Source organism: Spermophilus citellus (assembly GCF_964194105.1).
Source record: "Spermophilus citellus genome assembly, chromosome: 10".
Taxonomy (NCBI): domain Eukaryota; kingdom Metazoa; phylum Chordata; class Mammalia; order Rodentia; family Sciuridae; genus Spermophilus; species Spermophilus citellus.
The window spans coordinates 34,807,867-34,833,115 of NC_138197.1; the positions used below are offsets into that span (position 1 = coordinate 34,807,867).

The window sequence follows — 25,249 nt, forward strand, 5'->3', positions numbered from 1 at the left end:
CATTTTTTATGCATAACTTTTATATTTTTAGTCAACCAAAATGTATCATATTTCTCCAAAGAGGCTTCAGAATTTCAGAAATCAGACACACTCTCTTACACAGTATACTTTTTTCATAGCTGAGTTGGTTGTCTGAAATATGATTTACTTTATAATATTAACACATTAGCATGGGAGTACCACTTGCTTTTGTTTTCTTGGGATTCCTGTAGTTTTTGATAGGTGATCTCTATATTTTATAATGTAATTTAATCTTTGCATTTAGTATTAATATTTATTACTTATTCATTTGATTAGAGAGATAATTAAATAAGATTTAATTATTCAGTAGAAGCAAGGAAGACTTAATTTAAAACAAATCCTCGAGGAAAATAATTTATTCATTAGCAGTGAGTTGAACAAAACTATGTGTGAAAAGTAGGAATTGAGTAGAATATTGGACTAATTCACATTTTTAATTTGAAAGATAATACCAGATTTATTTTTAAAGTATTACTGAAACTTCAAGATAAAAAGACTTATTAGAAAAAGGAATACTTCATAATGTTAAAGTAAAAGGTGTATCAATTCTCTTATTATTCTCATTTAACAACACAGCTACCAAATAGGCTATTAATTATTGATAGTACTAGATAGTTTTTGGAGTCAGGATTGAGTAATTTAGTCAAAAGTTCCTACCTAATATTCAGTGAGATCTGGAAGCTGGTGTGGGCTTTGGGTCCATCACAAATTTCAGGCAGAGTCTGGACCTTCAGAGAAAATGGGGAATCCTCCTTCTTTGGATGAATATTGTATTTCATGGATGTCTATGAAATACCAAAGATCATCAGTTTCTTTCTTTTTTCCTGGGTTCTCGCAATCTTTCATCATTTAATGTCTCCAGATTTTCCCTTTGCTTTCCCAGGAAAGAAAGAGCAGAGCTTCCATTTAAACCAGAGTTTAAAGTGACTTTCTCCAACATAGCAAACCCAGGTCTCACCTGAAGATATACACATCTTTCCCCAGTTATTGTTATGGTATAGTCGCCAGGCAGCTCTGGCAATGAGATCTGCTGTAGTAGCAGGAGGTTGTTGTTGTCCACTTGGAAATTTGTGGAAAAGGCCCTGGAGTTCTGAATGGTAACCTGTGCAGTTTTCTCAGTTTTGGTGAAAGTAGCTGCTCCATATCTGGATAGGGCATGCAGAGCCACCACTGTGTCCTGGAAGAGATGAGTGGAGAATTGCCCCAGAGCCAATTTTTGGTAGCTGAAATTTCCCCCCAAAGTCTGTGTTAGCCACCATAAGGGGCAAGGAATTTTTCCCCTACAAAGCATACCTCGGATAGTTGTTTTTCCTTTCTGCTGCCTTTCAGGCATTATCAAAATCATGCCACACTTTCTCAAAATACTACTAATTTTAATTATCTCATAATTTATTTTCATCTAAATTGTTTTCATCCTGGACTATTCTCTATATTCAGAAATTGAGATCTGCCCCCCCCCCTCCTTTTTTTGTTCAGGTCTTTCTTATTAACAGTTCTCTTGGTCTTGGTCATGTACTTCAAAAAATAATTCTAAAATTGAGAAGTAAAACAGAAACAGTGACCACTATTAACCAGATGCATAATGACCATTTAGATTGAAGAGTGATAGAAATTGGGTGTGAATAAAAAGAATGACACAAGACAAGCCATACTTTTCCAAGATTCATTTCCTCTTTTTCTAGCTTGTTTTATTTACCCCATCTTATCTCTTTGAAAAACAAGTTTCATTATGTTTATCCTAAATATTGAAAGAAGATAGGTAACAGACTCTCTGGAGGTTTATACCTTTCATAAGCTATTTCCAGAATTGAGATAGGAAAAAAAAAAAAAAGACCGAAAAGGAAATTTTCAAGAACTTCTGCCTAAAAATCCCACTTAACCTGGGAAATAAGAAAGGAGTTCCCAGGAAAAAAAAGGCTGAGTTCCTTGGAATAGTTTAAGTGGAATTTCTCAGTCATTCTATAAAGTTCAACATGAGCCTCAACTTAATCACTTTCCTTTTAAACACAATTTTTTTTGGGGAGGGTTCACTTTAGAAGAGTTCCTGGAGAAGTGTGAAGATATAGTCTGTATTCGAAAACATTGATTCTCCACAGGGGGAGGTTTTGCTTTGTCTCAGCTAGGAGTTGGCTGCTACTAGCATTTAGTGGAGAGAGGCAAGGAATACTACTAAACATGGTGCAATGCCAAGACAGCCCCTACAGCAATAATTATGTGGCTCCAAATGTCAGTAGTGCTGCTGCTGAGAAACCTCAGTATATCTAAATTGGTATCATCCTGGACTATTCTCTATATTCAGAAATTGAGATCTGCCTGCTCCACCCCCCCACCCCGCCCCGGTATAGAAGTATTCACAGAACATAGTGTAGCTTTAGAGAGAAATGTTCTTTATGCTAAGTTGCTGCCTTGGTAGCACTTAGGATTTAGCAAAAACGTTGTTTTGGAGAAACATCTAAAGTCTTTCCTGTGTATTCTCACTGTCCACAAATATACCTAAATATTTCTTCTTTGATTTACTTATTTTCCTTCTCTTTTTCTTGTAACTGTTGCATTTTCAACATATCTAATTTCCATATGTACCCAGAGAACACTTTTTGTGAACCACAGACCTGGGTGGAGGAGAAGCCACCATGGGAATTCTGTTGCTTTGTGATCCACTTTACAATGGGCACTGCAGAAGTCAGGTCCTCTGAGGTCGGGGCCGGCTGGACTGTGAGGAGAGTGAGGAGCACATAGGCCGTCATCTCCACCTCAGCAGAGGGAGCCTGGGGTTGGAACAAAAGTCCCTGTGGTGCTCTGGGTTTCTGAGGCCGTTCCCAATGGACTGAATTGTCTTAAGGGTGACAAAAGAAAAGGGGGGATCATAATTGTTTACTTGTTAAATAATAAGTGAATGCACATTTGCATCATATGGAGTTGAAATTAATACTGGAGAGCAAACAAGGCTTTCTCTTTTCCATAAGCCCCTACAACTCATACTTCCATGCTGTTTGAGTTATTCTGCAGAAAATATTGGTGGAGGAAGAAGCATACAGCATCTTTACCATTCTCTCAAATATTAATTTAGTTGGATTTCTAGAACAGTGGTAGAGAGATTCTTATCATTTGTGACATTTCCTTAGAATTAGAGCATAAATTGAAATATAAAACCAACTTTTTTGGGGCTGGGGCTGTAGCTCAGTGGTAGAGCATTTGCCTAGCATGTGTGAGGCACTGGTTTTGATCCTCAGCACCACATAAAAATAAATAAATGAAATAAAGGTCCATCTACAACTAAAAAAATATTTAAAAAAAACTCCTACCTTTTGATGCCAGAAGACTTTTGTAAGGATCTTGCTGGCAAAATTTTAGAGTAAAAAATACACTGAAAATGTTATTATGCTACCTTTACTTTTTTGTTATGTTGTTGTTTTTCCTCTTATCATCCAATTGTGTAGAATGTAGACATCAAAAGAAAATATATAAATTTGTGTAATATGGTGGATGGGAATAGAATTCTATAATTCATCTGTGTCATTGTCTATTATGTTATGTTTTATACAACATATAATCCTAGAAAAGATATTTTAATAAGAGTTGCTCTGTTTCACAGCATATGACCCAAGAAAAGAATGAACAGATGAAGCTTCTTGATTTCAGCAGGAGCACAACACATTCCCCCCGCCCCCCCCCCCAGCCCCGAATCAGTGTAAGTGGACAGGGAAAACTTTTGTCATTTACTCTTACCTTCTTTAACAGCTTCCTCATTGAGTGAGCGCAATATTTCTCTACTCCTGTTTTGGTTTCCCACTAGGGCAAAAGCATAGGCCAACAAAGCCCGGGTGTAGACATGGCTGCCATGGGCTCCCTCTTTTGCTGTGTTCCAGGCTGACTCTAGGCAGAACAGGGCATTGCGGACAACAGGATGCTATAAAAATCAAAAGAAGTGGTTAAACAGAGGACAAAGTAATCCCTAAGTTGGATATTGTCAGATGTCATTGATGGCATTCAGCCAATCCAGTAGATAGCCAGATACCTATCACATTTAAATAGAAAGATAGCTTTTAGATCTCTTAACTTTATAGTTAATTCTAATGAAGAGAACAAGATGCTTTGTCTTAGTTTTAGTACAGAGTCCAAGGACACCACTGGCCAAGAACAGTATAAATCTCTCCTAAAAGCATTTACCAAAGAGCTCATTGATCTGAAAATGCCTCGTTATTGAGCAAAGGAAGTTTGAGGCTTGTCTTTTCTTAGGAAGCCATTCCAGATAGCAGGCTTCAGCTTTCACAGAAGGGAATGGATTGAGGTGGTACCTACAGTGGCTGGGAGCGGAATCTCCAGAAGGGCAATAGTAACATAGGCAGAGAGAGTGACTTCATCTTCTACTCCTCCCTGTAAATATGAGAGAGAGTTTGTGAGGGAGACTGAGAGGGTGATTGAAGTTGATTTTGATTGGTTTCTCACTCCACTACAAGTTTTGTATATTATTTTCTGTTGCTCAATAGAAACCCTCCTTAGTATTTGCTGCTATTATAAAAAGAAATATCATCATGATAAAGTACATTTCTTCCTTTGTAGAAAGATTAAAATAATCATCCTTTGCATCTAAAGGTTCTGCATGGACAGATTCAACTAATTGTGGATTAATTTTTTTTTTGTAAAAAATTGCATCTATATTTAAAATGTACAGATATTTTTTAATCATTATTCCTTAAACAATACAGTATAATATCTAAATGCACAGAACTCCCATTGTATTAGGTATTATAAATAATCTAGAGATAGTTAAAGCATACAGGATGATGTGCATAGGTTATGAGCAAATGACACACCATTTTGTATAAGGGACTTGAGCTTTTATTTTAGTATCTGCATAGTGTCCTGGAACCAATCCTTGTGGATACCAAGGGACAACTGTTCTCTTTCTCTGATGCCTTCACACTTTACCTAGGACTTTATCTTTGGCAATTTCTCTATGCTTCTTCTCCCCCTCCCCTAAGAGAATATTACATTGATCCATTATAGGGTTCAGAAGTTCTGGGAAGAATTCACCTTTATGGCATTGTTGAGCAGTGACCCAGAGCTCCTGAAACAGCCGTTGTCCTTCTGATTTTGAGACAACCAGGTGAGGGCTTGGGTAATATGTGCTTCATCGATGAAGATGTATGCTCGAGCCTGGGCAAATGTCTTCAGTACAAAGGCTGTGAGCCTGCGGGGGAGAAAGCATGAGTATGGAGGCTGTTCTCATGCAGCACCATAATGCTCTGTTTGGGACACATAGGACCCCCCCCCCCCCGCTCCCAGTGCACCCCTGTAGAATTTATGAGCTATAACTGAGAGTTTAGAGGCTTTTTAATGTGGAATCTTCCATGATTTTTTTGGTTTACTGCCATATGTTGTTAAGTCCATCACCAACTTGTCCTTGCTTCCTAAAGAATTTCTTTGCTAACTTTATGAATTCAGATTCCTTCTAGTTTCTTTGGGGGCTAGGTAAGACCATTTTTTTTTTCACATTCTGGGCACTCTGTATTTATTTCTTTTCACAGACTTCTTTACCTTCTTTTCTGCTCTAGTTACCCTGATGTCCTGCTGCAGAAATACTTCCCACCATTTTGTCCTGCTCTTTGACCACGTTCCTTCCCCTTGTTTGCCTATGCAGTCAAATGAGAATAAGAGCAAATCATCTAGAAGGGAGTTAAGTTATGCTCTATGAGTGACAACTGTTGCTTTTCTAGCCTATTTAGAACACTCTCAAATGCTAAGCAACAACTAAAAGGGGCAAATAACAAACTTATGTTCCTTTAGCAGTATGACAAGAAAAAGGGTCTTGATATTTTGCATATCAAAAGAATGAACCTTAAAGTGTTCTCAGTTCTTTGAGTAATTAGAATTTGGCCTGAGACATTTATTTATCCAAATTGAATATTAATTTCCTCCTCCATAAAAATGAAGCTAATGACTCTCATTCATAAGATTGCTATAAGAATTAAATAGGATAATAATATATGTGTGTTCTTTGAACTCATAATTGGAATTCAGAATTGATTTTCTTTTCTTACCAAGTGTTGCCCTGGTTTCTGCCATATTGTTCCCCAAAGGTGCTATAAGAGCCATCTTGGTGTTTGTAGTTCAGCTGTCTCTGATAACCTGGAATGGAGGTTCAGATAGTTCAGGAAGCCTAGGGGATGAGGCAAGCCACCCATGAGTGTAGGCTGATCCATCCAGAAACAGCTAGGAGCCACTTATAGTCTGATCACCTATGTACTATGGATCTTCCATAGTTCAGTGGATATTATAGACACTGAAACAACAACCTATTGCAGAGTGGGAAGATTGTTATTTCCATAAAAATCACAAACATGGGTTAATATTTAATGATATAGCTTAAGCCTAATTGGGAAAAGTCTCATTGGAATAACAAGATAAGTTTTTTTTTTCTTTTTCACTTACCACTGATAAGATAACCAATTGCCTTGGACTTGATCTCCTGAGTTAGCTGTTGGGTTTCATTCAGATAATTCAAGATATAGATGTTAGGAGCAAATAGGACCATGTTTTGTTCTCCACAGCCATAGGGCATCTGAAGGAGATTTTGTATATTTTGCATAGTGGAACCCAGTATGTCACCTGGGGAATGAAAAGATTCGAAGTCAGGGCACTTTCAGTTCAAAAGTAGTCAATGCTATAAACAGTAAATGACTTTTATATTCAGAGTCACATACTCTTCATTCAGATAAGGGAAAATTATATTTACAGATAATGAACCTTCTAGGACCCTAATAGAAATTGAAACAATCACAAACTTGACAATTATGCACAGGCAACTCTTTTGGACCAAGTTTCCTAAGCTTAAGGTGACTTACCTACAACTGAGACAGAGGCTCTGGCAGATTCTTTGACCACATTTGGTGGAAGCTTCAGGGATAGCAGCTCAGACACTTTAGTACCTTTAGAAATAGGCAACTCATATCAAAGAAGGTCCTCTGTGATTACAATATAAGGTCATGGTTAGAGTGGGAGCTTCAGAGATTAAACAGCCTTCATATGCTACTGGCCCTGCTATGTGACCCAGGATAAATTGTGATGAGTCAGTGAAATAATAAATGTAAAACATCAGAACAGTGTCTGCAACATATTAAATTTCAATGACTGTAAACAGTTATTAATATTGCTTTTCCTTTATTATTATAGTTAGCAGTAGTATTATTTTTATCTCCTTGAGGAATTCTGGATCTAAGGAATAAGAATTTGATTCAAAGATGAGATTAGTTTGAATAGTTCAGTTCCTCTAGACACTGTGTGATTTTCAGACTCCTTTCCCTCCTTATTTAACCATGTCTCGCATTGCTGTGCTCAGTAGATTTCTAAAAGAAGGCTAGAAGATGGTGGGAAGCCACATCTCTCTGATTTATTATTGTGTTAGTAAAACATACCCATAAGAATAGAGTTATTTCACTTCCTTATTCTATATAATTTTCAATGGACTCTGATGTTTGTAAATAGGTAACATGAATATATATTAAATTACTCCTTCTCAATTGACAAATACAATATTGTATGTATTCTGGACATGGAACTAACACTAAGGTGGCAATACTGTATAAAAGCTACACCTGTTTCTTAATAATATAGTGAAAACCAAATGTAACTTTCTTTGCCTTGAAATTAAAAAAAAATTTTTAGGTGGGATTAGTACAAAATGTCATGTTTTTCATCAGCAGCAATTTTAGGGACTATTACTTGATTCAAACTCATCATAATTCGGCTCTCTTTCTACCTTGTCCTGGGACACTTTGAGCTTCAATAGCCAGGCTTCTTAATGGGTAACCACTGGTCTATTGAGGTAAGAGAGCTAAATATGAACCATGAAGTCCCCAGAATTAGTCCTGCCTGTACCTCCTGAGCCATATTAACTTGCTATTTTGGGCTCAGTGTTCTTATCTGTTAAATGTGTATAAAGAAATAATTAGTATGATGCTAATTTTAATAAACAATTCCAAAATTAAGGGAGAGAATATGTATGGATACACATAGTAATTTGAAGTTTCTACCTGTGTATAGCTTTGTTCTCACAGTAATTTTAAGGGTGGAATCTCACCTGAAGCACAGGTCATAGAGTTGAAGGTCTCCTCTTGTTCAATACCTTCAGGCTTGAATGAAGAGAAAAGGGATAAGTAAAGGTATAAACATATCCCCAGGTCATAGAAAAACAACATAAGTTCCTTCCTTTGAAAGGTAGTATTTATAAGAAATGATGTTCAATATTCTACTTATTATGAAATTATTATAAATCCATAAACACTGAAAAACCAGGTTTGCTGGTAGAGGACAAAATGAAAAATGAGGATAAGACTAGTGAATCAATAATAATTACAAGAAATTTTCAAATCCTAGGAGGGAGGTAGAAATTTTTTAAAAAGGGAATAATTCTCAAATGATTTATGGAAAAATCTACTTATAATAGCTGGCAATGTCTCCTGTATTTCTTTTAAGGTGAGAAATTCCATTAGTCTTATAGAATGGATTGGGTGAGCATGATATTGTCCTTTGTTGTCCCAAGAGTGGTCACATTGTAAATTGTTAGGGGCTCAGAAAAACATGTCAAGTGGGTCAGACTGACTTACCTCCACCAACAGAGTTTTGATGATCGTGTCTTTCCTTCCAGTCTCTGGAACCTCAGTAACTTCATTTCCACACAGTTCTAGAGACTGCATTACCTCTGTGCTCACAGAGAAATTCACATTCCCTAAAAAAAAAGAATAATAGAAAAATTGAGTATCCATCTTGTAATTCAAATACCCTTAAGGGATACACTTCATTCTTACAGTTGGCAAGAGAAGGAAATATTACTAAAAATTCCCAGACTAATGGGCAGAGTAAACGTTACCCAAGGGCAGTGATTGTGGGGACCAAGTTAGATGAGAATGGTGAGAAGTGGTCATTGTGGGGAGAAATAAAAAGAGAAAAAATTAATTTTATAGAATTATATCCCTGGACAACAACAAAAAAATTTAATACAGTGAAAGGAGTGCTTGGATAGCCACCATCCTTGGTGACTGGTGAGCCTTTTGGGGAGACTGTCACTCACCCAGAGTTTTAGGAGTCACTGTCCAAGACAAGATTTGCCTTTCATTCCCACAAATGCAATAGGATTCTTCTGCTTTTTCATTTGGGGAAGCTAAGAATGTTGGAGAAGCTTCCAGCTGCACACTAACCTATATCCACAAGTGAGGCAAAGAGATAAAACTGAACAGGATATGAAAAGACAATGAACACATCCCACAAGTGTGGGATGTTGCTTTACATTTGGATTTTTAAAAGAAAAGTATGATACTTAAGTTGGTTTATGCTTTAAGAAGCATGAAAATGGCACTGACACAAATCACAATTGCTTATCTAGTTGGAAGATCTGGCATTTACATTAGGGTGAATTAGAGAAATTTGCTGATACAGCACCAGTGCAGGAGGGGAGCAACAGAGATTATATACTGTCCTTGGGGAAACAACCTAAGGTTCCTATCTGCCATGATGATATTCTTCCTGACTCTGCCTTTCTTCTTTCCTTCCCCTACTTCCTCTAAATTATACATGTCTCCTCTGTTCAAGGCATGGAACACTATGAGCAATACATAAGAGGTTCCTGAACTTGAGGATATTGTATTGCAAAGGAAATAATATACTACAAAATGATGACATAATTTATAAGGAAATAAGTGTTATAAGATAAATTATAACTATATACAGTATTGTGGAGATTTCAAGATGAGGGCCCAGAGAATGACACTCGTGGAATTGATAAAACTGAATTTTGAATCAATATTAGGAAACTTTCTGGAAAAAAAAAACTAATTTGTGGCAAAGAATTCTTATCATAAGCTCTAGAAAAGTTTTAAAAGTTTTAAAAAATTGTAGTTTAATAATCCATGGTTTAAACACCTGTAACATACGTGTCATATTTTCTCAGTGATCATGTTCTGCCCTTCCACATACAATTTATTTATAGTGTCAACACATAATTACCTGAAAGAATACTTAGTGCTGGGAACTTTGGACAAAGGAGTCTTTTATTCTGTCCACCCTTCCAATTCACACTTATTTTCCTTACCCGGATGCATTTGGGAAGGTAGTTCAACACAGTGGCCGTGAGTGTGAAGGCCTCTCCACGGACCACAGAGTAGGGCATTGTGAGCTCCACAAAGAAGGGCTGGAAGACTCGGAGAGAGGCAGTGGGAGAGAGACCAAGCCCAGTGTCATTGGACAGGCAGAGGGCCCCTGCCTTCCACTCAGTGATGGTGTCAGGGACAGTTTTTTCTACTTCAGCCATACCGGATGAGCTGGGAGGACACAATGTGAAGAACAGAAAGTAAGCAGATGAAACATATTTTCTCAAGTAAGAATCAATAAGTGTAAAACTACCGTGGAGGAAGAAATCACTTAAGGGTGCACAAGTGTGTGCTATGTGTGGTACTAGATTCCATATTGGGGACTGAGTTGGAAAAATGAAAGGCACAAAAAGGCACCTCTTTCTGTTATCAACCTGTGGCCATATCACACATGGCTGTACTTTAGATAAATATATTTGAATGTGATCCAATTTGGTTCTAAAACTTCCTTACTTGTATCATTTCTTATGTAAGAAAATTCTTAAAAACATGGTCCAACAAGTAGACCATTGTATTGTAGCTTGGTTTATTTATGTACTTGTTCTAATCATACTGTTTATGGAAAGCTTCCTGAATACAACTTTTGTCTCCCATGGTTATTTTCTGTCAGACTCAGGCATAATTATTTTAGAATTGCTCAGTTCTTGAGACAATTATATTAATAAACCCACCTAAATAAAGCATCTGAATTTAGATCTATCCTAAAATGGTCAGAGGTTAAGATAGTTATTTAGAAATTTCCAGAATGATTATTTTAGGATTGAAAATGCTGGAGGTCCCACAGTCCCTCCCCTACAGCAAATGGAGAAATGTGAAATTACATACTCTACCACTGCCAACTCCCAGATCCAGGTCTCAGGGAAATAGCTTCGCACAGTTTCAAGGACTGGCTCTGGATTTTGCATATTATTTGAAGTTATCATATTAAACGAAGCTGCTTGAGGAATATATGGCAAGGCTAATGATCCTGCTGCTAATAAAATGAGAGAAAATAATAGTTCAATTAAAGAAAACATCCATGCATTTCATGGTGCATGTGTGAGATGTAGGAGAGAAAATTTTCAGTTTTCCTGAATTTTCTCCTAGGTGCTGTAGAACTTTGGAAATAATTTGTTGATCTTTCATTCACTGAGAAGAGAGACATATTTTTTTTTAAAGAGAGAGAGAGAGAGAGAGAGAGAGAGAGAGAGAGAGAGAGAATTTTTTAATATTTATTTTTTAGTTTTCGGCAGACACAACATCTTTGTATGTGGTGCTGAGGATCGAACCCGGGCTGCACGCATGCCAGGCGAGCGCCCTACCGCTTGAGCCACATCCCTAGCACCGATACATATTTGTTAAAGGTTTTAATTCTGTGTATCCTACATGACATGATTTTATATGAATTGTAACTGGAATGACAAGATAACTCAGATGGTTTTATGGGTCTTATGCAGGAAAAGGCTGGTTTTTAAGGTGAGAGTATTGCTTCATCCTCAGAGAGACTGAGCAAAAGTTGTAAAATGCTATTTAGGTGATGTAAGGGTGGCTATACTGGAAAATTTTTGATTTACCAATGGAGTGAACAGAGTTCAACAATAAACTCGAGTGTCAATGTTGAAGCTTGAAAATTCATTGATCTCTGGATAATAAGACTAGAACATTAGGTTTTTCTTCTGCTTTGATTATAGAAAAATGATGCGAAGAATTCAAGATACTAACCATAGCTATTTCCAACCATAACTAATTAGTTTTAGCTCTATAGTTCATATAAAGAAATCACTTAAAAAAGCAAGAGAGCAGAAAAACAGATATGAAAGCTGCCTGGCTCATACTGTGACTGAAATCATGCTTACAAATAAATTTGAGTTAGGATCTCTATTCAGGTATCCAATCTGATATTTCAGAAACACCTTGTGAAGGAATACTTAGAAGTTATGAAAAACTGATTTCCAGTAATTTCTCCTTAATCATTGCTCCTGAGGAAAACATCAGTAATAATTTCTTTAATGGATATCATACAGCTTTTCTCTGTGTCCGTTTTAAGTGGTAGCCTTTTCTATCTCTGACTTTGCTTTCTCATGGATATTTTATTTTTCCTCTCTTTATTCTCATCTTTAATTCTTAAATATATAAATGAACAATGTGCCCAAGTGAATTCATTTTCATTTCCTACCCCAGGTTTCAAAGACGTACTACTAATTCCTCCATCTATTGCAGCTGACAAACCATACCATTACGTGTTATTTTAGCTCCATTTTTTAAGTGATGGGTATATTATTTCTATTTGTATTGTCAACTTGACTCTGTCTTTTCAGTTTCTGTAACAAAGTTCTATATTTCCTCCATGCCACAATTAATAAACTACTGTTAAGGTGATATGATTTTTTTTTCTTGGGATGTGACTGGTCTCAAACATATTATCTTTCCCTGCCCAGGCTTGTTTATCCCATATGACGTCATGAAAAGGTGCTGATCTCTGGACTAACCCACTTATGTTCTGTTTCATTCCTGATTGCAAAATATTTCCAATCGAATATTCCATTCATGGCTTAAAATGAACTGCTCAATCTAACTTTTTAACACTTCTTTGACATTCAATAACTCTCAAGCAAAAAATTACAAAAACTTGAAACTTTATTTTCTTAGTTTAGTATCACTAGATATTTAGTATTTAGTATTTCTTTGGAGAAGCATCTTAGGTGGTATCACTCTTCATCTGAAAGTCCCCACATTTCAGTCAAAAAGTCAAATACTCACCCTGACCTAAAAGCCCTACACAATGTGGCCTTGCTTATTGATCTGATCTCTGTCTCCAATTGCTTACACTTAATTAACTTTGTTTCAACCATGGAAGTTTCCTTACTCTGCTTAGATTTTTCAGGAAAATACTAACCTGAGAGTCTTTGATAGGCAGAATAGTGTAGAGGTTCAGACCAGGAGATCTGGAGTGAGACTCACTGACATGAATCCCCATTCCATATCTTACTAGTTGGGATATAGTGACTGAGTTATTTTACTTTTATGGGCCTCAGGTTTTTTTCCCATCTGAAGAATGGTAAAAAGAATGCCTACCATATGAGGTTTCTACAAGAATTAAGGAAGTCTACTCAATAAAGGACTCCATAACTATTTTTTATTATTAATATTTCCTGTGGCTGTAATAATCTTCTTCCAGATAATCATGTGGTTTGCTTTTTTCAGGTTTTCATTAAATTTCACTCTTGGTAAGACCTCCACTGCCCTCCCTATGTAATTTGCAACACCCTATAATTCAAATCCCTTTCCTTATTTGAATTTTGCTTATATAATTTATCATCTTCTAATGAGCCATATAATATTCTCACTAATATGTTTATGATCTTGCTTGCCTATTACAAACATAACCTTCATAAAGTCAAAGGTTTTTGTTTCTGATATTTGTAAATATAATCAGAAAGTGGGTCAGTTATTGAAATAAAGAATAAATAACTTTTATATTTTTTAATTTTACTGCTTTAGGAACTAGTTATTTCTATTATTGTCTAACATAATTTTTGTCCATGGTTTGGTTCAATTATTGTTTCTCTCCCTTCCTCTTTCTCTTAGGTCCTAGGGATACTATTAAGGGCTTCTCTATCTATACTAGTCCATATCATCAAACACCTTGAGATGGTAGGATGGCTTCCCAAACAGTTATGGGAATGATTTCATGTTCTTTAACTAATTATCCAAGAGCATTCACGAATGGATAATTATGAATGTAATACACTCCACTATTGTCATCTATGTAAGAAATAAATAAAAAAAAGAAAGAAAAAAGAGCATTCACAAGATATTCCATTTTTCTTAGTTCCTTCTTTTGTTTATATACTTGACTTATTTATAGCTACACATTTCAATCCCTTTTTGGTACCTATCACACATTTTAGGTGTTCTTTTTTTCTGACATCTCAGATACCTGAAATTCTCTCCTTAAAAAATTCCAGATCATTTCCTTTTCCCCAAACTTCCAAGGTTTCAACTTGAAATTCTTTCTATGTAGTTCTTATGATTATTTTCCTTTCCTTTAAATTCTCCGTCATTTATAAAATACCTCACATGACAAAAATCTTATTTACCTTTAATGAAAAGCTGAAATTTGTGCTACTACTGAATCTTAGAGAAAGACAGCCTATGGCCTGTTATGGTTTGGATGGTGAGGTGTCCCCCAAAAGCTCACATGTGAGACAATGCAAGAGGGTTCAGAGGAGAAATGATTGGGTTGTGAGAGTCTTAACCCAATCAGTAATTAATCCCCTGACAGGGATTAACTGAGTGGTAATGAAGTGGTAGGCTGCGGCTGGAGGAGGTGGGAATTGGAGGTGTGTCTTTGGGGTATATATTTGTATGTGGCTAGTGGAGACCTCTCTCTCTCTCTGCTACCTGATCAACATGTGAGCTGCTTCTCTCTGCCACACTCTTCCACCATGATGTTCTGCCTCACCAGGAGTCCCAGAGGAATGGAGTCGCCATTCTATGGACAAAGTCCTCTGGAACTGTGAGCCCTCAAATAAACTTTTCCTCCTCTACAATTGTTCTGGTCCTTTTAATCACAGCAGTGAAAAGGCCAACTAAAACATGGCCCTTTCCAATAGAGCTGATAGTATGATTTTTATCATGGTAAGCCTTGTTGTAGGTGGATATAGACCTTCATGTCAAGGAACACAGAAAATAATATTTAAATAAATTCTTAATTTGTATTGATAAATTGTATGTAATTATTTTATTGGGTATTTTGAAAGGCTATGAGAAGTCTTAGTCAAATTTCTTATTAATGAAGGATCTGAGCCTTAGAAAATAGACATTACTTACTCACTCTACACAAAGTACCTCTGATTCCTAATTTGAGCTTAAAAAATATAAGTATTTGTTAGCAGATAAACATCAAGATACTTTGGAGAAAAGATAGTTCAAATCATGTGAAAGAAGAATGAGAAAGGGTAGATAATGGGCTTTGCATGTAGGTAGACCTGAGGATAGTACAGTAGTTTTAATGGGAAGTTGAGATCTAGAAAAATGTTGCTTTATTTAAGTACTTTTTTTTTTAGGTCATGAATTACGAGTATTTCTGTCATGTTTACAATGTCTTTTCATTGGTAGGCCTTTGTCCTTTCTTCTATTTTAAAAGATGGAGCATCTTTTAATATTTTCCTGATTCCATAATGATAATTACTCTCTCTTTCCACTCTACCTGTCTTTCCAATCTTATAGTACATTGGAATATTCTATTTCATCTGATTTTGTGCCCTGAAGCATCTGACTAAACTACAGAAAACCTCGGATATGTTCTGAATAGGCTGATTACCAACTAAGTGATCTTAACAAAAAACAACTAATCTAAATCATGGTTCTCTGTGTGTATGGAAAGGAGATAGGGCTACATTATTGATCTCATTTTACCTTTGCAGAAAAGTAGTATTGTTGTATATGCTACAAAATTAAAAGCAACTTGTTATTTTACCTCCATGAAATCCCAGTCCAGCTTCTCTTGTAGGAGTGTGGGTAACTGAGCAAGACGATATTTTTCGAATTTTTGAGTTGGTGAACACCTTTAATCCCATACCCTGGAAAAAAATGATCACTCCCTTTGTAAACTTGATTAGAATTTATAAAATATTATCTTTAAATTTTCTACATAATTCCAATAGTCTTAATTCCATGGAGATATGCACAACTCAGGAAATACACTGTAGTAAAATTACTATAATTTATGAATTGTTAATATTTTACTCTTTATTACTTATTTTTGGTTAATTGGGAAAAAAACTAAATATAGGGCTGGGACTTTGGCTCAGCGGTAGCGCACTTGCCTTGCATGTGTGAGGCACTGGGTTTGATTCTCAGCACCACATATAAATAAATAAAATTTAAAAAGATCTATCAACAACTAAGGAAAAATATTTTTAAAAAACCCTAAATATAATAAAAAAGTATCTAATGAAGAGCCAGAGGTTGGGTCTAGCCATAGCTGACTCACTAACAGAAATATTGTGTGATCTTGAAAGACATTTTGTCATTGAATTCATTTTCTCAGCTGAAAAATGAAGTGGTGAGCTGAAATAAAAAATTACTAAAATCATTTATAAATTCAAAGTTTTAATAGCATAAAAAATCCCAAGACAGCATGTGAATTAGTAGGAACTTTACCTTGAGGAAATTATAAACATCTTCTTCATCATAACTTGATAAGGGAACATAGACCGCTCCTCCACGAACGATGAAAGAATGCACACAGCTTGTTTGCTCTTCCTCCTGCTGGTCTAAATTGTTGGGAAAATCCGTGAGATCCCTCACAGTTAGAAGATTGTAGACCTGTAACAGTAGGAGGAAATCAAAGGCAGAACTCTTACCTGTTGTTGTTGTTGTTGTTTTTTTGACATATTCAATAAACTGATAGAAATTGGATAATTAATCATCAAACTTTTCTTAAGTACATTCAGGTAATTGGTACCTTAGAACAAAGTTAAAGACTTTCTTGATTTTTAACAGTAAAACTTGCTTGGGGAATTGCTTTCAAAGAGTCATAAAATCTTAAATTATGAAGTATTAATCAAAAATTCCGTGTGGAGTTTAGATAAAATATTGGAAGAAGATCTAACTTACCTCTGTGTTTGATGATGTCAATGCCCCATGGAATTCAGGTATGAATTGTTATTACCCCCCCCGTTAAACTTTTATGTTTACTCATTTTTGTTTTTGTACTGAAGAACCACATAGGCACATAAATGAACATATATCATCCATATTGGGTAGATGGGCTTTTATGCAATTGCAAACGGAGATTACTTTTTTATGGAAAAAGAAGGATGACTTAGAACCAAATCCTCATAGCACAGAGCTAGAGGCCTGGAAATTTATTCCAGGACTGGAGTAAGATGGTCTTAATTGAAGACCTTCCAGCATCTGCCTGGCTTGATTTTTGAACTACTGTAGACCACCAACTCCTGAGTGCCTCCTGTTTCCCCACTTTTCCAAGGCATCATTTAGTGATCATTCCATGACAATCATTCCACCATTGTATGGTGGGTGTGTGGAGGCAAATGACTTGCTTTCACTTTAGTTCAAGGTATTCATAGCTAGATACCTGAGGAATTATACCTGGGAAGAATACTCTATACTTGGATCTGGTTTAAATTGTGAAATTCAGTTTTTGAGCTGTTATCATTTTAGAATGAGAATTTTAGGGACCACAAACAGAAGACTGAGTGTCTTTTACATGTGAGAGGATCATGAATCACTGGGGGTTGGCAGGCAGCCTATGAAGACCATCTCCAAAATCTCCCTGAATAATAATCTCTGCCTGTTGTGATTCCTGCCTTTGTAGTGTTTGTCTCATGAAGTATAGGGCTGACTTGTATTAGATATTATGGAAATGATAGTATACAACTTCCAAGGCTAGGCCAAGAGCTTTTTAGCTCTCTTGGATCACTTGCCCTGCCGGAAATCTCTGGCAATATGAAGTCTTTGAGGTGAGAAACTGAGCCGTCCTGACAGTAACATGAAAAACCAGTCTTGGAAGCAGATCTCCCAAATTCAGTCAATCTTTGCAAGAATGCAGCTCTGATCAACATGTTAATCATAATCGTATGACAGATCACAAGCCAGAGCCACCTAGATAAGCTGCTCTAAATTCCTGACTCACAGAAACTGCATGAGATAGTAGAAGTTTACTGTGTTCGTTCACTAAGTTTTGGGAAAAGTGTTATGCAACAGTAGATAGCTAATAGCTTATATTTCTTTGCCTGTTTATCTTTATTTTCCAGTAGAAGAATTAGATAGGCACTTAAGTAAGCATGCATTATCTATATTGGACAGACCAATGTTTTCTAAATTATTATTCAAAGAAAGTAAGCTTCAATATTTCTATAACTTAAAAAGCTGAAATCTCCATTTATGTTTATGATACCTTCTCACCTCCATAACACTCAAAACTTTGTATGCAACCAAAACAACCACTAAATTTATATGACTAAACAGGGTAAATATAAATATTGAGAAGAGACTAAATTCCCTTAATACATGCTGAAAATAATAGCTTAGAATAGACTACCATAAATAGGAAGTGTAAAAAAATTAGGTGTGTTTCCAAAGAAAACACTCAGAGAAAAAAATTCCCTTTTTCAGATTAACTCTTATAATTAAGTAGAGAAATATAACTGCTCTTCAGTGTGATATTTTTTTTAATGAGGAAGTATTTTGAACTATTAAAATACTGAGGTAGAGAAGAACTTTGGTTATGTGCTTCATGCTGAAGGACATTAATTTGGATGAATAAAAATAGGACAAGTATATTTGGTATAGTTACTTCACAGGTTTAAAATTCATATATATTAGGGACTAGGATTGTGGCTCAGTCGTAGAATGTTTGCCTAGCATGAGCTGGGCCCTGGGTTTGATCCTCAGCACCACAAAAAATAAATAAAATAAAGGTATTGTGTCCAAATACAACTAAAAAAATAAATATTTTTAAAAAATTCATATATATGAAGCAGAAACTAGAACAAACACAAAATAAACTTTAATATTACCGATTTACCTCCCAGCATAGAAAAATAGCAATAATTCCCCTCCAGTCATATTAATCAGTCCTTTTAAATGTTGATTCATGAGGTAGTTAAAGCCATAAAATTTAGTATAACTTTAAAAAATTTGTTTTTTTAAGATATACATGACAGTAGAATGTATTTTGACATATTATACATACATAGAGTATAAATTATTCTAATTAGAATCCCATTCTTGTGCCTGAACATAATGTGGAGTTACACTGGTCTACCATAACTTTTTGATAATGATGAACTCACAAATTTTTTTCACATTATGCTGAAAATTTTCAAAATATAAATAACCTAGTTTTATATTTAAAACTTGGGAGATGTAGTTTCTAAAAATGTCCCTTCATTTGGTAATCGTTCTTTGAAAAACTATTTATTTGTCAGTATTTCTTCCAAATGGTATTAACCATCTTTCTGAGTCACATATAGTCTTTTAGGTATTACCCCTCAATAATGACAGTTCTGTAAGGACAAGGACTGTGATACATTTATTTCTTTTTCCTCTGCTCCTGCAAGAGATCCAGCACATAGTGGGCTTGAAACATTACCAACAACAATGATAAGATAATAAATATATAAGCATGACATGTCAGGAGTTAATACCATGAATCATTATAATTACAGAAAAAAAGCAGAAAATCAAAATTTTAGTGAAATCAGTGTTGTTAACAAAGATGCAGTAGGACATTTTTAAAAAATTGAAAATAATTGTGAATTACTTATTAGCATTTTCACAGATCCCAAGGAACATGGAGACATGAATGGATCTGTTAGAAGGTACATGACTTCCCTAATGCTTTCAAATATTAATTTTGTAGCAAGCTTATTTATTCCTGAGACCAAAATTATTTTATTTAGACAGAAATCATATTATCTAATACTTTTAGCAACTCATTAATCCATTCTCCTTTTTGAGCATGACTGTCTCATAAGTGAGGAATCTTAACAAAATGTAGCTTTCATGAAGATTATTGAAGACATTAAAATGAAGACATTAGATTTGATTCCTTACAGAAATAGAAGAATAGAAATATTGAGAAGAGACTAAATTCCTTTAATACATGCTGAAAGTACTAGCTTAGAATAGACTACCATAGGAAGAATCAAAACTTGCAGGCAGAGTTTCAGAATCACATCTCAGTTATGCCACTTACTTCTGGGTAATCTTGCACAAATATCACAACTGCTCCAACTCTTAGTCTTGTCATCTTAAAATGGGGCTATTACTTATTTTCTGGGATTTGGAAAAGTAAGTGAGAACAACTCCTATGTGGGACAGGGAGAGACTATCAAGGACTACTCAAGTGGTAGGTACCTTTATTATCACATTTTACTTTCAATAAAGGCTTCTCTTGCTCTGAGCCCTTTTCAGGATCCTTGCTGATCCCTGAACTCTTGACTGGAACTCACCGAGGATGCAGAGAGCTCAGCTTCAGGCCTCATGAGCAGTACACTTTGGTCCACAGCACGGATGGCGCAGAGGGACTGAGGAGAAGCTGTGATTCTCAGGTGGGCATGTGAGGCTGGAAGAGTTTGTGCTGGGCTGAAGCTCAAATCCACCTGTGAAATTGAAAGAAAGGTCAAAAAAGCCAGTTTCTTGATTTAATCATGTCTTTACATGCGTTTCTTCAGTCATCCTTACATTCAGCTATATATGACCTCGTCAGGACTGTCAGTTGAGGACCTCTTTTCACATCTTTTCCTCATTGTTTATTGAAAAAGTTTATTATTTTTTTCTCACTGTCAATTACATTTATTTAATTCAGGTAGGCTCTAGAATGTTCAGGGAACAGGAGTCCTTGGAGAAATGCCAACTTTTTGAAATATAACCACATCATTTAAATTTGACCAAAGGTTTGGTTTTGTTGTTGTTGTTATTTTTAGATGTACATGACAGTAGAGTGTATTTTGACAAATTTTACATTCATAGAGTATGACTTATTCTAATTAGGATCCCATTCTTGTTACTGTATATGATGTGGAGTTTCACTGGTTGTGTATTCATATATGAACGTAGGAAAGTTATGTCCAATTCATTCCTCTGTCTTTCCTATTCCCATCTACCTTTCCTTTTCTTCATTCCCCTTTGTCTAATCCAGTGAACTTCTATCACCCTCCCCCATTGGATGTTCATTTTCATATCGGAGAGAACATTCAGCCTTTGAGATTGGCTTACTTCACTTAGCCTAATAGTCTCCAGTTTTATTCATTTACTGGCAAATGCCATAATTTCATTCTTTTTTATGGATAAGTAATATTCTATTGTGTGTCTTTACACACATATATATGTAAATACATACACATCACATTTTCTTTATCAATATATCTGTTGAAGGACACCTAGGTTGGTTTCATAGCTTAGCTATTGTGAAGAAAATGTTTATTCAATATATCAGTCTTGTCCCAAGACATTAAATTTGATATCACAAAGATAGATAGCTTGTTTGAATTTTAGAAGCCCATCAATGCTTCTGGTATATGAAAGGTGTCTCTAGTTATTTTTATTTGTCCTACAGCTGTTTGGAACTTCTGAGTCTTAATCTTATATATGCATATAATGGAGTCAGCATAGAGCTGATACAAAAATGAATTATATTGTATGTGGTAGTAATTTATTTTTTTTATTTTTATTTTTTTTTTAAAGAGAGAGTGAGAGAGGAGAGAGAGAGAGAGAGAGAGAGAGAGAGAGAGAGAGAGAGAGAGAATTTTTAATATTTATTTTTTAGTTCTCGGCGGACACAACATCTTTGTTGGTATGTGGTGCTGAGGATCGAACCCGGGCCGCACGCATCCCAGGCGAGCGCGCTACCGCTTGAGCCACATCCCCAGCCCATGTGGTAGTAATTTAAAAAGTGCTATAGTTGAAGCCTGAAGTTTTGACTCTGCCATTAACTTATTGGGAACCACTGAACAACTCACTTCACTCTTCTGGGCCCAGTTTTCTTTGGGGTAAAATTGATGGTAGTATCATTTATTTGTGTTCTTATCATTTTATATTGAATCACTTACCTTGTTGGCTAAGCAATTTTCAATCTCAAAATGCTCAGAATCTCCAATAACTTCTCCATCTGGTAAAATGGTAAAGAGGAACACTCGTGCAATGGGAGCGATATCCAATTCCACAGAGAGGGACAGGAAAAAACTGCCTTTCACTGGAGCATGGAGAGAGTGGGAAACATGGTGGTGGTTTAGACCAACTGTTGCTTGGTTTCACCCACTTCAGAACTGTGTCTATGCATTCAGTGGCTTAATCTCTTTAAATATTGTTGTAGTTATTTGGTGATATTAATAGGCTGATGTCTCCCTCATGACTTCAATTGTAGACTAAATTAACAAAATTCCTTTCACTTACATCTTTCTTCATCTGATTTTCCACCTGATGCCTAAATCAACTTAAATATTAATAGTTTCAAGTTGCTCCATATATGCATGATAAATGGAGACCATTTTATTTAGACTTCAGACTAGAGGTGATTTTCAACTTAAATATAGTGCTAAAATTGATAACATGTATTTTTCAAATATGTGACTTTTAAAAATCTCAGAATATGAAGAAATTCATGGCCATTAGACTTCCTAAGAGAAAATGTAGATATTTGACTTTTCATTGCAGTTTTAATCTCTTACAAGTCCTATTAATGTTTGTCTATCAGAAGTGTTAAATGATACTCAGTTACACTTCGAAAAGCACATTAAAATTTAAGACTAGCTAAGAGGAAAAAAAGGCCAGATGTAATATTTCTAGTTTCTGAATGGTTCAATGCTGACTTGAGTTTATGACCCACATTTATCTGAATAAAATAAATTTAAAAAGCCAGGGAATTTGTTTAATGATAACAAAGAGTTTGGAATATTGGTTCACAAAAGAAGAACAGAAGGGGCTGGGGTTGTGGCTCAGTGTAGTGTGCTCGCCTAGCACACATAAGGCACTGGGTTCGATCCTCAGCACCACATAAAAATGAAATAAAGATTGTGTGTCCACCTACAACCAAATAATAAATATTAAAAAAAGGGCAGAAGACAATCTGTTATTTGTTCCATATCTCCATTCCTCTTCTCCACATTCTGTACCCAGATACCTAGCTATAAGTCTTCAAAGTCCTGTGCTTCTAAGTTCTCCAGTTATGTATTTTTGGTACAATTAGACTACACATAGAACAACAAAGTCTCTAGCCATTGTTGAAATTCAAAATATCATAGGACAAGAATGTCATAATTGTTGAGAAATTACAACTGATTTTCCCTTTGGACTATAAGAGTTTAAAAATATCCTTCAGGAAAATTTATAAAGTATTATATTAGGATGAAAAGTCTAATGTACAACATGAGTATTATAGTCAATAAAATTATACTGTATTTGGGATTTCTGCTGAGTAGGTTGTAGCTGCCCTTGGTACATACACAATAAAATGGGCAACCAGGTGAGATAATGTAATATGTTAATTTGCATCACTATACTCACCATTTTTTACCTACATTATTCCATAACATCATGTTGCATACCTTAATTTATATACAGATAAAGTTTATTGTTTTAAAAAGTGTCTTAAAGCCTTGCTATTGGTGATGCTCAGTTAAAAACTGTTTAACTCTGTATATAATAGGGATTTTTTCCCAACCCTATGTAAACTTTACTTTAACTTAACATTGTTTACTGTGAGGTGCTTATACAGCAAAACTCTAAATTTGGGAGGAAATGGAGTTTCTGATGTCTCTTAGGCAGGGCCGTGCCATTCATATCATTGTCCAATTGGACAGATCAAATTTTAGTTCTGTTCTTGAAAAATAAATAAATTACATGTCTAAAAGGAGTGAAATTTCAGCCCTTCCATCACTTGAGCTAAACATAGAAAGCAGAGTAGACTGATATGCCATAAGGTCAGAAAGAGAAGTTAGAACAGACATCTTTTTTTGCAAAGAATAATTTAAAGAAATTAACCCCATCAGTACTGACATTTGTGAAGGCTTTGTTATTTAAAATTTGTATTCGGGGGGATCCAACATGGCCGCCGACAAGGAAGCAGCGATACCAATGTCTCCACATTAATGGGATCAGAAAGACCCTTTGGAACAGCGGCAGTCTACCTACTGAGGAACTTCTAGCAAAATTCTGTGAAGAGGGGTCCTGCCGGGAATTGGTAGGTTTATTAGAAGTGTCGGTTTGTGGCCGCCGGGACTCGGGGCCCGGGGACTGCGGTACTTGCCGGAGAGGGGCTGTCGTCTCCCCGGCCCTGGGCGCCGCTGGAGCCGTGAGCCGGAGAGACACGGAGCGGGCTGCAGTGTGGCCAGAAGCCGGGAACGCCGGGGGCGGAGAGAGCGGCCGGGGCGGTGCTGGCTGTGAAGGCCGCGGCGGAGCGAGGCACAGGAGCCCGAGGCTGAGACACACCGGAGGGAGCGGAGCGAGCGCCCCGCCATCATCCCGAAATAGCGAGAAGAGGAAGATGGCGACGGGAAGTGAGTAAGCCGCTCCGTGCTCCGCGCCCCATGCGGCCGCGTCTGAAAAGCTGAGACAGACAGCTGTGACTCAGCATTAATCCATCCGGCTGAGGCGGCTGGTTAGCCCTTCTCATCCTACGGAGGTGGATGCCTGCCGGGCCTTCGTGGGTAGTGGCCGCAGGTTCCAGGCGGGGCTTGAGAGAGACAGTGGGGACCCGCCCGTGGTGTTGGTCGCCCGGCAGGGGGAGGCGAACTGTCGCCGTTTGCGGGGGACACCACTGTGGCGGAGGGCTGGCGTCGCCGGACTGCGGCGGAAGAGATAACTTCATTGAAGCCTGCTGCTACAGGTGTGTGGTCCCCTGGCTTTCCCTCTCCACGCATCGGGGAAACCTTAAGGGCCCCTCCCAGTTCTCCCGTGAGTGCTACAGCCAGCCCGAGGGAGTCAGAGGTGGTGCGGGACCCGCAGTGCGGGACTGCCGCTCCCGCCAGAGCTGACTGCTGAGGTCTCTTGCACCAGCTATGGGGGAGTGGCTACCGGAGGGCAAGTAAAATTCGCTGAGGATTCTCAGCCCCAAGCTCTACAAACTTAGGGTCTGAGGGAATGGCAAACTGGAAGAGTGAGCCCAGTCGTTCATGAAAACAGGGCTCCCGGGAGCAGCAGACCTGGCCTGTAGCCAGTATTGTGGTGAGAGGAGCCTGGCTAGAGGAAAAGTAGGAAGTGACTGGACACAAGAGGAGGCCCTAGGCACTCAGGATTGGAGACTCGCCCAGTCTGGGAGGAGCTGCTGCACAGTAATTGGTTCCCGCGTACTGACAGGAGAGACTTGACCTGGTGGGCACAGCGCCACCTACTGGAAGAGAAGTTAATCAAACTCTAAGACGGCATTTATTAGGTTTTTTTTTTTGATTTGGGTTTTTCTTTCATTTTCATTTTTCTTTCTTGTTGTTTTTTAAATTTTTTTTTACAATTGTTTTTTAAATTTTTTTTCTTCTAATTTTAATTTTAATTTTTAAAATTATTTAAAAAATTTTTTTTTCTTTTTTTATTTCCTATTTTTTCTTCTTTTGTCTTTTCATTTCTCTTATCCCCCC

The 25,249-nt window shown here is 36.7% G+C and overlaps 1 protein-coding gene across 1 annotated transcript in view; it reads right to left on the bottom strand.

Annotated features, from left to right (window-relative positions):
* Positions 1-25,249, bottom strand: part of LOC308658168 (pregnancy zone protein-like) — a gene marked incomplete at both ends in the record, with an annotated part of 70,293 nt that overhangs the window by 20,838 nt on the left and 24,206 nt on the right. The window contains 18 exons of the mRNA XM_081310783.1: positions 679-806; positions 980-1,198; positions 2,631-2,854; positions 3,748-3,928; positions 4,321-4,395; positions 5,056-5,212; positions 6,063-6,150; positions 6,454-6,630; positions 6,867-6,950; positions 8,102-8,153; positions 8,628-8,749; positions 9,092-9,218; positions 10,109-10,337; positions 10,992-11,136; positions 15,628-15,730; positions 16,314-16,478; positions 20,132-20,281; positions 21,731-21,873. Of these exons, the coding sequence (XP_081166909.1) occupies positions 679-806; positions 980-1,198; positions 2,631-2,854; positions 3,748-3,928; positions 4,321-4,395; positions 5,056-5,212; positions 6,063-6,150; positions 6,454-6,630; positions 6,867-6,950; positions 8,102-8,153; positions 8,628-8,749; positions 9,092-9,218; positions 10,109-10,337; positions 10,992-11,136; positions 15,628-15,730; positions 16,314-16,478; positions 20,132-20,281; positions 21,731-21,873 (2,569 nt within the window). The remainder of the gene's footprint in view (positions 1-678; positions 807-979; positions 1,199-2,630; positions 2,855-3,747; positions 3,929-4,320; positions 4,396-5,055; positions 5,213-6,062; positions 6,151-6,453; positions 6,631-6,866; positions 6,951-8,101; positions 8,154-8,627; positions 8,750-9,091; positions 9,219-10,108; positions 10,338-10,991; positions 11,137-15,627; positions 15,731-16,313; positions 16,479-20,131; positions 20,282-21,730; positions 21,874-25,249) is intronic.